Source organism: Vipera berus (genome assembly GCF_964194415.1).
Source record: "Vipera berus genome assembly, chromosome: 5".
NCBI lineage: Eukaryota > Metazoa > Chordata > Lepidosauria > Squamata > Viperidae > Vipera > Vipera berus.
In genome coordinates, this window is record NC_138207.1 from 72,740,633 (window position 1) to 72,752,941 (window position 12,309).

Genomic DNA, 12,309 nt, shown 5'->3' on the forward strand with positions numbered 1-12,309 from the left:
ATTTTGAAATTAATTATAAAATCCATTTCCCATTGCATGGGAAAATATTTTTGTTTTGAATTCTTAAAAAAAAGGTAGCAGGGACCTTGAACATTGGACACTAGAGGGAATCAGAAAGAACTAAATATTACAATTAAATTCATATTTAAATGTGAATTACTGTCAAATAATGAATCAGAATACTTTAACATTAGATGATATTTGTGAGCAATAGACCCAGAAGTTAATTTTAAATCTGTCTCCCATTATAGAATGTTTAAGAGATATGAAGGAACAAGTTTTACTGTACAAGACAGACTGATTTGAAAGTGGATTTAAAAATGACAGCCTACAATATGGAATATCAATATGCTATACAGGGTATACAAATGAAACCAATTGATGTCTTAATTAAAAGGGATATACAAAAACAAATCAAAAGAATGATCTGAATAATTATCCCATATTAGAATTACAAGACAGACTTGTTAAAAGTTTTGAAGAGTTTTGTGAAAACGGATAAAAAAATTACGAAAACAAATCAAGTTCCGGGACTGTATTTGAAGGGATTAAAGATATTGTTAAAAGTAAAAGGAAGGAATATAAAGTTGGTTTGTCTGATCAAGGTTAAATGTGTGGTAACTCTTAATAGACCTTTGCTAACAAGGACTGAATGAATGAGGCTTTAAGGATCTGTTTATTTTAAGGGATAAATGGGAAGAAAACACATTTGTTGCATTTTAAGAAGCAGCAATAAGTTACTAAAATTGAGCATATATATCATGGAGGGAAAGTCATTTCTTAATATTTTCTTTTTACTATTTTTTTTCTATTTATATTTTCTATTTTTCCTGCACTTCCTCCTTTTCATTCTTTTAGTTTCTATTAGTTTTTAATTGTAATGTTTAATAAAATTTCTATAAAAAGATATATTCATATAATTACTTTATTGTTTCATATAATTAAAAGCATATACAGGTAGTCCTCAACTTACAACAGTTCATTTAGTTCAAAGTTACAACAACACTGAAAAAAGTGACATGACCATTTTTCACACAACCATTGCACCCAGTCTACGGTCACATGATCAAAATTCAGACGTCTGGCAACTGACTCATATTTATGATGGTTGCAGTGTCCCAAGGTCATGTGATCACCTTTTGTGATTTTTCTCACAAGCCAAGTCAATGGGGAAGTCAGATTCACTTAACAACTGAGTTACTAATTTAACTGCAGCGATCTGCTTAACAACCAGGATAAGAAAGGTCATAAAATGGGGCAACTCACTTAACAAATGTCTCACTTAGCAATAGAAATTCTGGGGTCAATTCTGGTCATACCTGTACTGTAATTACGAATTTTAAAAAATGGCATGACAGTCTCCGTCTGTCTGAATCTATCTATCCTTTAGTTTTAAGAATGAAATACTAAGTGGCAGAAATATGCCCCTCCCTTAAAACTGCAGAACCAATAAAAATTATTAACTATTTTATTCAGAGTGAAGTATCGAATTGAGGTCTAAAGGCAGGAGTTCTCTAAATGAAATGAAACAGCATTAGTAAATTGATATTCTGTACCACTGAATATACTGTATTTTTTTTTATAATAATTTATATTGTATGTATTGAAAAAATGAATTAGTGCAAAACCAAAATTAGTTAATTTCACTGCATAAAAAATCAAATAATTTGTATATTTACTTATAATAGCTTACCGGTAAAATACATTAGAATACAGAAAAGCTTTTATTTTAATAATCTGATTTGGATATAAGATAACTGAATAATTGGCACACATGCTTTAGGTAAACATTTAATACTAACAAAAGTTCCATTCTGCATTAAAATTGCAAAGCTTAAATTTTACTCAGTCTCAGTTGTTGCAATTGATCTGTCTTGACCTCTTAGATAACAAAACCATTGCAAGACACTGCCGCTTTAAATATTTCAAGGCTTATGTAGCTAGTAAATAGGCCCCATTGCAATATGGCTGTGAAGGTCATGTCCTATTGTATTTTTCCTCTGATATTGAGTATGAAAGAATCAAAATGTTTACTCCACACAAATATTCTAATGTGTCTTAATCTCTCTATTGCCATTATACATGTTCTTATTAATAGTAAATGCTATTCAGGTCAATACACACCCAAGCCTCTTCCTGGATCTATTTAAATCCACACCCTGGACATATTAGCATGATTACATTTTAGCAATTTCAGCATGTTATTTGCATTCATATGCCTAATTTTGCAAACACAATCCTGTCGAACCTCATTTCTCAGCATTAGCGAGGCAGAGCAGTTTTAAGCAAAAGGGATTGGCCCTTTAATGTGGAAAGGATAATTAAACAGATTCCTCAAGTGTTGTTGGATTTGGTCATACTAGTTAATTTACAATATGAAGCCACCTAGACAAGATCTGAAACTTTGTATTTCACATTTTTAAAGAATACTGTTTTAGTTAAAATGCATAAAACAGGAGCAAATATTAAGGAAAAAAGCTAGAACCAAAATTCAAATATTTTTTAAATTGAAAATCAAGTGGAAACCAGGAGCCTAGAAATAATCTGTTTTTGAATCCCTAACATATGTAAATGTTCTCAACAAGTATATAGATTTAATTATATCAAGAAAGACTGCTACCTAACGCCGGCATAAACTGTAATGACAAAAAACATTTAATTTTACACAGGATTGAATTATAGGACAAATACTAAAATATGTCTGCCCATCCTTTCTCTCCCACCCACCCACTCCAAGAAAGGACTTTACCTGAAAAGGCAACAGATTATTGCCATTGTCTGTCCTGAAGGCATTGTCTTCCATCCAGGATTTTGGAGCTAGAGGAGCAGCCCGGGGAAATTTCGGTGGGGCAATAACATTGGTAGAAAAGGGCTTTTTAAGTGGTGAAATGGGATTGAGTGGGGATGGCACTCCAACTCCAACTCCCACACCAACTCCCACACCAACTGCCCTTCGAGGGTCTCTGCCAGCTTGCAGCCCACCCCATGGATTGGAAGGTGTACTCCAAGCTGCATTTTGATGGTTATTCCAGCTGGAAGGAGAAGAGGTGGGGGTGGAAGAGGAAGAAGGTTTGCTGGTCATGATGGGCTGATGGCTATAAGCAGCATTTCTCTGAGCAAAAGATGCCTGATTAGGGCTGACCGGCGACCTCCTTTGCTGCTGCTGTGCTTGTTGTTGTTGCTGCTGCTGCTGCTGTTGGTGGTGCTGAGTCTGAGCTAGGCCAATCTGGGGGGAGAAAGTGCCTCCAAAAACAGGATTGACATGATGAGGGAAATTTTGGAAAAGCATTGTCCCATTAACTGGGGTAATCCCTTGAAAAAAGCTATCATCCACTGCGTTTGTGGTCCCTGTAGACCAAGTGCTTCCGAAGGAGGGAGACAAGGAGGTGCCGGCTGTAGGCTCCTGCTGAGGCTGGTGGAAACTTAAGCCGGGCAAGATGGGAGACTCCATTTGCATCTTTTCTTTGCTATTTTGGGCAGGAGCTGCTGAGCCGATGCTAGTCACTGGACTGTCCTCCGGTTTGGGTGTCTCTGACGTTATGGGTGTAGAAGGAGCTTCTGCTGCGTTTGGATCTTGCTGCTGCCGCTGAGGCTGGACTTTGCTTTTGTCCATCAGTAAATCATCCTGCATGGTTTGCGCAGCTGAAACGAGGAGAAAAGGGGGAGAGAAAAAAAACCATAGAGTTATTAACATTCATAAAGCTGCTTTAGCCTCCCACTGCTTGCTAGAATTCCACTGCTAGCATAAAAGCCGCCGCAAATTGCAAGACACAGCAATACTAACACGTAATCCCCACCGCCCCCCCCCCCACTCCCTTTAGGGGTAAACGGTTTGAATCAGCACGATCAGTTCGCATTGCCTCTAAAAAATACATTTGAAGAGGTTTCACCCTTTTCGATGTCTTGCTTCCTTTCAGTGTAAAGGAAAAAAAATGTGCTTATAGGGCACAGATATACAGCAATTTCGCCACGTCTCTTTCTCTTATACCGGAACTCAGAGCTCTCGCCCTGCAATGAGAAACTGATTCTGGTTCCTGTTTTTCCCTACACCCTCCTCCTCCTCCTCCTCCTCCTCCCCTGTTATTTGCATACGTCAATAAATACTGCTGCGTCCTTCAGCAAGGTTAAAAAGACAGCAGCCTTTCCTCTCCTCCACCCCTTTCCTATGAATAGACTTTTAAAAGAGCCGAATACCCATTTTGATTAATAAACAAAAAGGTTCAGCCAACTAATGTTGAAACAGTTCCCCATTCGCGATCTCCAATTTAGAATAAGGGTAAACGCTCAAGACAAGGCATTTTGCTCTTTAAACTACGGAGCGGGGAGGAAGGAAAGTATCCTACATAATACTCAGTTTGGCTTGTTTTAACAACCATTTTTTGATAAGAAACCGACTCAGTAACTGGCTTGCTTCTGATTTGCTTGTGTATTTCTTTCAAGCACGTTAAATATAACGCAACAATCTATTTGTAAATTTTACAGAATTCAACTTTATGAGAGTAAAGTTAATTGAATTCACTTACACTCCTTTATGATTGGACACAAATGCATTTGTATGATTAACCTTTCTTTTAAAAAAATGATTTTGGTTTAAAAATCCTGAAATACTGGGACCCTCAAAATTGATAAAAAAAAGTATTCCCACAGCTGTAACAATTTTCCAAAGGCAAATTGCAGAATCTGAGTATGCATACATTATTTAAAATACTGTCCATTGTAAATAACTAGACTTTCAGAAATATATATCATTACTTTCACTCACATTAATATCCTTCCAAAAATCTTTTATTATTGGGCAGTTTAAAATGTAATAAACAATTGTAAAAACATTCATTAGCATTTATAGCAAGAAAACTATGAGAAAAAGTTAAATAGTAAAATAGGCTAAAGGCAGCCATCCACCCTACATCCTGAACTTTATAAACTGAATTAGTTAGTAGTAGGTACAACATTCAAAATTTAATGCTGTGTCGTGGCTTCCTTCTCCCCCCACCTTTATCCAGTGTTCAAATCACTCATTTTTTTCTTGCTATTTAACTGCATAGAGGTAATCAAGGCATCGTAACAGCAGCTGCTTAGAGGACTTAAGAGAATTAAGAACATAGTAATTTTCTTTCTCACGTCTCTCATTCCAGGGATTCATAAATTTATCATTCCTCTTCAAACAGATAGTTAATCAAGTAAGAACAGCTAGAAGCATTTATTGTATGGGTATTAATCCACAGCAGGATAGTTCACAGAAATAATTTTCTTCACTACTGATCTACACACGAGCTAAAAATAATGTGTTGCGGAGGGTGCATATATAGAGTGCTCTAAGCTAAATTCAGAATCCCCAAAAGGAATAAACTAGCGCATATTTGCACGCAGTTCTGACGCTTCTATAGGGGGTGCAGGCAAACCTTTAAAGCAGCACTGCAGCAAGCCATAATATCAAAGCCTTTGTGTAGTTTTCTATTAGCTGCACTCGGATCAAATTCATCCAAGCAGTAATGTAGACAATATATACACAAAATATTTCATGCAAAGGAAAAAAACCTGGGGGGTATTACCCTGCACCAGTTTTAAAATGCCTGTTTATGAAAACATTTCTATAAATAAGGATATTATTAACACTATGTCTTCCAATATAGATGATAAGCTATACTGTAACAACTGATTTAAATACCACTATGAACTTCATATTACAGTTAGGATTTCACTAAAAATCACACCTTTCTTCTCAAGGTCAACATCTACTTTTAGTAATTGTAAGCAGTCTGAACCGGGGGAAAAGGACGTTACTCAAAAAAAAAAGCAGGTAGCCAAATATCTAGTTGTAGGTTAATATCCAGAGTCTCCTGATTTCTCCACCCCTTTTTCTCCCACTGAATATATTTATGTCAATCCAAAGTATACTACGGAAAAAATAATATCCCCTTTGTACTTCATTTGCATGCAGTAACCCACACAAGTCAAGGCAAATTGCCCAGAACATTTACCTTTTGAGTGTTCTGTATTTAAAGATCAATGAAAGGTAGGGACAGTATGTCTATTTCCTTCTTTCGGGTTTGGTATATGATAAATAGAAATTGCTCTGGCAAGAGCACTTTGACAACTGTAAGCTTAAAGCGCATGCGCGCGCGCGGAATTGTGGGGATTGAAGTCTTTTGCGAATGAACTCTTGAACAGAGGCAGGCTGGGAGAATACTGTAGTACTCTTTCAAAGCAGCGACGCACGTTTAATAAAAGGAACTACGGCTATATGGATTTTTCAACAAAGAAAACTGGCCTAACAGGTACGTTTGGAAATAATAGTTACTTCATCATATATGATTAACTGATCTTAGTTTAGACATGAATCTAAACGCTAACGTTTCCTTGTTTTTTTTTTAAGAGATTTGTATCGTATCTGAATTAAAATCGACCGGATAATAGCTGCCCAAAGTAAGTTATTATAACTTTAGACCTTAACTAAGCAACTGGATTTCATTTCATTAAAAAGGCTTAATATATTTATCAACATATATTCAGGTCTATTGTGTCCCTCCTTCTGTCTGCTTGGGAATATTTTTTTAAAAAAGTCGTGCATATCCATTCTTGCATATATCCATGGATTTTAAAAAATCCCTTAGTTATTTACTCCTTACTGTTTACAATGAAAGTTAGCCCTTCTCTTCAGGAAAGTGTACATGCGCACACACATTCATATACAAAATCCTATGTGACTATAAATTGAAATCTATCATGGATAATATGACAATTTGATTTCTCTTTTCCATAACTGACTTTAGATGTAGTAACTCTGTTAAAACAAATGAGAAATGTAACATACTATACTTTCATAACATTCTTTATGGTGGTAAACTTCTAATTAGTAACTATAAATAAATTAATTATAATTTTAAGAAACATACAGATTTTAACTTTTTCTATTTATTTTTAATATACTTTTTATGAAATAATTGACTTATATACTTAACATTCATATTTTTCAAAATATTGTGTCTGGCATTTTCCTACTAAAAATTCTTAAACTCTGTGTGGATGACCAATGTGTTGGAATTACAAATCACTTCAGTTAATAGGATGGATTAACTTGTAAATACTAAGTTAATGCACAGAAATACCTATTTTTCCAGTTACTGCCAGTTGCATTTTGTCTGACAAAATTACACGGGGAAGGCATAAAAGATCTAAGCATTCCATCATAAAATAGCTTAAGATATTATATGCTAAGATGCAAAGGAGCTCCTTTATTTACATAATGATTTTTGGATTTTTAAATTATATTGGAATTTAAATATCTGAATCATCTGTTTTAATTATACCTGAGCAAATGAATCCATATTTATTTAGACGTCGTTCAAAGGGATCTTTCTCCCAGTAAAACCATTATACTTTAGTCTCCCTTTTGTTCTTTTTGAGGGAAGCAGTTGGATCTTTGATCTAATGTCTGAAAGTGGTGTGGAAGTCTGGATGTGTGAAAAAATAAATACAATAGAGGTTCTTTTTACTGGACATTTAGCATTTAAGGGCAAGGGCAGATTATATCCATAGTCTTAGGTGGACAATCTGACAGCATTCCGTAATGGATACACAGATGGTGTCAACTGAATGAAATGTATTTTTATTAACTGTGGCATGCTAAAGCCAACAACCGTTAATTGCCTTTTCCAGACTAAATTATTAAAAGAAGCCAAACAGAACAAAAATTCTGTTTGTTGAAAATCAGCCTATTTTTTGAAGACGGCACCCTGAAACATCATACTGTTATTTGATCTGTACTAGTTTCCATTTTAGTTTCTAGTCTAATTTAAATGTATAATTAAAGATGGCAAGGATAATCTCTCTCACATATATTCATAGCACTCAAGTATTTCATTCAGCATTATGTTTTGCCCCAAATTCTTTTACTGACTCACTTAGGGAAGTCTTCAAAAGGAGTGAGGTTGTTTTACTCGTGATACCAATACTGTAAATTGCTTACCACTTAGTTGAAATAAATATTGTTTTAATGTTATATATGAATTTAGGGTGTGACATTTTGAAGGGCTTTTGGTAATTATTTTCTCTTTTCTTTTATCCCTAATGTCTTGCTTTTGCTAATTTGTCCCTTTTCTTTACTTTTTTATTTATTGTTCTAACCCAATGTATTGGGAATATAAGTCACTCTAGTTTTGAAGTGAGACATGTGTCACTTGAAGTGAGACAATTGACAGTAATAACCAAGCACTTATGATAAACAAAATTAGTTAGAATTAATCATATATAAACCACATCAATACATACTGTGGATGGCCCTGCTAGGTGGCAGCACCTAGCTGGCAACCTGTAGACTCTATTAAGAAGTCAAAGCATTGTGAAAAAGGCACTTAGGTATTGTCGCCAAAGAAAGCTATATGAAGTTATTGATGAATTCATTAAGATTGAAGGAGATATCAAATTCAAGCAGAAATGGTTCCTTTATATGAAACATATTACCCAAGAAGGCAAACTAAGATATAAAAATATGGCTTCTGAGGAAAAAAAACTGTTTAAAAATAATAAAAATAACGCAAATAAAAACAAGCAACAATCACAAATGTCCAAACTATGGGATAAAAATATTAAACTAGTAATTAGTAATTGGGTAAAAATGGGGGGGGGGGGAGAGAAGGGCTACTAGAATACTTTTTCTTTTTATATAATCTATTTTCATTTTCATTTTATAGTCAAACTTTCGTTTCAAATTTTCCCTATAGTGTTATTTTATCCATGTATAAGTATTCCTTTCCCTTTTCTTGTTTTTGCATTTTTGTTGTTTTACCAAATTAATAAAAAAATAAAACCAGGGTGAAAATTCAAAGAAAATTCATTTATACTATCATATAGATGAGGAAGCATTAATAGATATAAGGTAAAGGTAAAGGTTCCCCCGCACATGCGTGCTAGTCGTTTCCGACTCTAGGGGCCGGTGGTCATCTCCGTTTCAAAGCCAAAGAGCCAGCGCTTGTCCGAGGACGTCTCCGTGGTCATGTGGCTGGCATGACTAGATGCCAAAGGCGCACGGAATGCTGTTACCTTCCCACCGTAGTGGTCCCTATTTTTCTACTTGCATTTTTTTTACGTGCTTTCGAACTGCTAGGTTGGCAGAAGCTGGGACGAGTAACAGGTGCTCACTCTGCTACGCGGCACTCGGGATTCGACCCGCCAAACTGCCGACCTTCTGATCGACAAGCTCAACGTCCTAACCCACTGAGCCACCGCGTCCCTAATAGATATAAACCATGGTTCAAATGTGTAATGAATAACATGCTTTCTTTTAATAGAAAAGAGAATAAAGGCCCACATAAAATATGAATGAGTAAAGCATTCTAGATATATTCCACTGAAACCTTAATTAGAAGATTAAATTACTAATATTTTGTATTACAAGGTAATTACTTCAAAACAAAATGTTTTGTTTTCCTATTATTGTCCGAACAAGGGAAACAACCTAAAATGTACAAGGTAGGATAAACATAACATACTAGTGCATTTGCAGATGAAATACCAAAATTTATATTTTGTGGATTACTTCAAGATAGAGAAAAAATAGTGTTATTGGAAATATCTTTTATGAGGCTTTATTGCCAAAACCCTAACAGACATATCCTTGAAATTATCAGGAGTCAAATCTGACTTGAGACTTTGTTGTAAAAGGGCATGAATATAAATAATTTCATGTAAGCGCACATTCTTCAGTTGTAGAACAGTAAGGAATATTTTTATTTAAAATTATATTTTGAAACACAAACAGTAAAATAAGGAGAATGTATCATGGAGAACAAGCATTTATGTGTTATTAGACCAGAAGATACAGTGACATCTACTCATTCTTTCCCCAGGGTTTCTTCTATCTATTCATTTTTATATCCAGAGTGCTAAATAGAATTCAACATTTGTCTCATTGCATAATGATAGGCTATTTGGAAGTTAAACATATAGAACAGACATGTCAAACTCGCTACGTCATGTGATGTTGCGCAACATATCGGGATGGTTTTGCCATTGCCGGCAATGGGATGGGCGCAGCTTCTAGATGACGCATTTGGCCTGTGGGCCGGCAGTTTGACACCCCTGATATAGAAGATCCAAAGACCGGTGCAAGATCTACCACTTCAAAGTCAATATTGTTTCTATATTTCTATAAACAGAGCTTTCAAAAAGTTCAGAAATAGTATAAAAGATATGTAAATTTTGTCTTTCAAGTTAAATAGTCATGTGTTTCTTAAAGACAATCAAGTTGCGCCCAAAACTGAAAGGAAAAAGTAACTAAATATGAGAGATTTGAAGAAAAAGACAGGATCAACTTGCTGCTATATTTACAATTGTACAACACTGTTCCTCAGCCCAAAACTGTAGGCCCATGATTCTCTTAAGGAAAATGATGAGGCTGTAACAGAATTAGAAATACAACATAACCGAAGTATCATGTTGAGATAAATTGATATATGCTGATTTTTATGGTTGCAAAAATTAATAAGGAACTGATATCAAATGCTATGGGTAGAATGCAAAAACTGGTAGCTTTTTATATAAAATTCACCATGCAGAGTTCTACATTAAACATACCATTCTGTATTTATATGCAATCCACATGACTGATAAGGAAATAACTAGTTCCTTAAAAATAAGACATCCCATTATTTAAAAAGTTGTACAAATCATTACATCCTGCTATGTATCTTGTTAGTGTTTATCAAATTACAAGTTAAAATTGGTAGAAGAAAAAATGCTAGTTATTGATAAATAAATGAGCTTTATCTTGTCATAAAAGAATGAAATGACCAAATTAGACCAATTTTAGTTTAGAAATGAGAAGATCTATTTCAAAACAAACTCTAATTTTTGATTACAACTTTTTTAAGGGTATCAAATTTGTTCAATCCCTATTAACTGTTAAACCAAAGCCACCTGCAATCTTATAAACCAGATGGACCTATTTAATCTACATTGAAAAAAACAAAGCTAAAGTAAAATTAGCACAATTTGTTACATTCTTAGAAGAAAACCCACTCTAGCTGTTTTTGTACAACATACTGAAAAACAACTTGACATACATAGTGTAGCCCATTGAGGGAACTTAGCTTATGTAGTTACATTATGGTTTCATCCGTTATTATTCAGACAAAAAATTGGGTTGAGTAAACTCTGATTCAGTTAACTATGGATAAGTGTGTGGTGTAAACCAAACCACTGGTTAGGGTTCTTGGTTTTCTTTTTTCTAAACAATGAGCTATACTGTGCCATGTTTCAATAGGGGAGAATATTTGTAAGACAAGGTTGAAATGAGGGGTCCTTGGTGCTTCTTTGAACTTGGTTGTTTTCTTGCAGACATTTCACTATCCAAACTAGATATCATCATGTCTGAGTAATGAAACATTTGCAAGAAAACAATCAAGCTCAGAGAGCACCAAGGACCACCCACGTACTATGTTTTATCTTCATCATTCTGATATAATTTGAGGAAGATCTGGCATTCTAGATAATAGCTGGAAGTTCAGCATTTCTTGCCTAGGTATTTCTGCCCCCTTTCACGTATCTCTGTAAACAACAAGCAGGTTAAAGAAAATAGGTCAGTTACCATTAAGCTCTTCCCTCAGGAGTAGACATATTTTAAGAGGCTACCCCACTGAAACACTAAAACTGCACCAAGGTTTGTCTCCCCAACATTAGTTTTAATAGCCTCACTGGGAGGAAAACAGAAGGTATTATCCTATCCTCAAAAGAGAGCGTGAGGCTGGTTCTCATTTCGTTTCCCTCACTTTTTTTCCCCTGACTACTGACAGCTAAGGAGCCAGCCATTTTATTGGTCGAGCTACCATAATCAAAAAGTCACAGATGAGACTTGGAAATAGGAGAACGCCATAGAAGACAAACTTGTAAGAAAAGGAAAGCCGGGGGGGGGGGGAAGGAAGGAGAGAGAATGTAATTCACATTATAACATCTAACTACGAATCAGTGCCTTCTCTTTCCCCGCTCCCCCAGAAGGGAACGACAAGGTTGGACGAAAGGAAAAGCAACCCGCACAGAAATTGACCGGGGGCGAGGTGCTGACCTTTCCCGCAGCGAGCGTAGCCATCTCGCCGCGTCCGCAGCCAAAGGCAAAATGCCACCCGCCTCGCGCTCACGCACACCCAGCTGCGGCTTTAAGGACGTGGTGAGAGCAACCGTAACGCGCGCGCCGTTAGAAGGAGGAGGAAAGGGCGGGGGGGGGAGGTGAGAAGGGGATTTAAATCCCCTCAGGGGTAGCAAGGAGCAGGAACTACATCTCCCATGGTGACTTGAGCGCTGACTGCGGTCTCG

At 35.8% G+C, this 12,309-nt stretch overlaps 1 protein-coding gene across 7 annotated transcripts in view; it reads right to left on the reverse strand.

The window, feature by feature from the left end:
- The window catches only part of CPEB3 (cytoplasmic polyadenylation element binding protein 3), a 97,837-nt gene extending 85,687 nt beyond the window's left edge, over positions 1 to 12,150 (reverse strand). For 4 of the 7 annotated variants that reach the window (XM_081328891.1, XM_081328890.1, XM_081328886.1 and 1 more), the window contains exon 1: positions 2,750 to 3,748. In XM_081328891.1, coding sequence (XP_081185017.1) covers positions 2,750 to 3,694 — 945 coding nt within the window. In that variant the 5' untranslated portion in view covers positions 3,695 to 3,748. Of the gene's footprint in view, positions 1 to 2,749; positions 3,749 to 3,873; positions 4,015 to 12,061 lie in introns of those variants that run through there. The other 3 variants (XM_081328889.1, XM_081328887.1, XM_081328888.1) reach the window with 3 other exon arrangements.
- Positions 12,151 to 12,309: the final 159 nt, after the last annotated feature.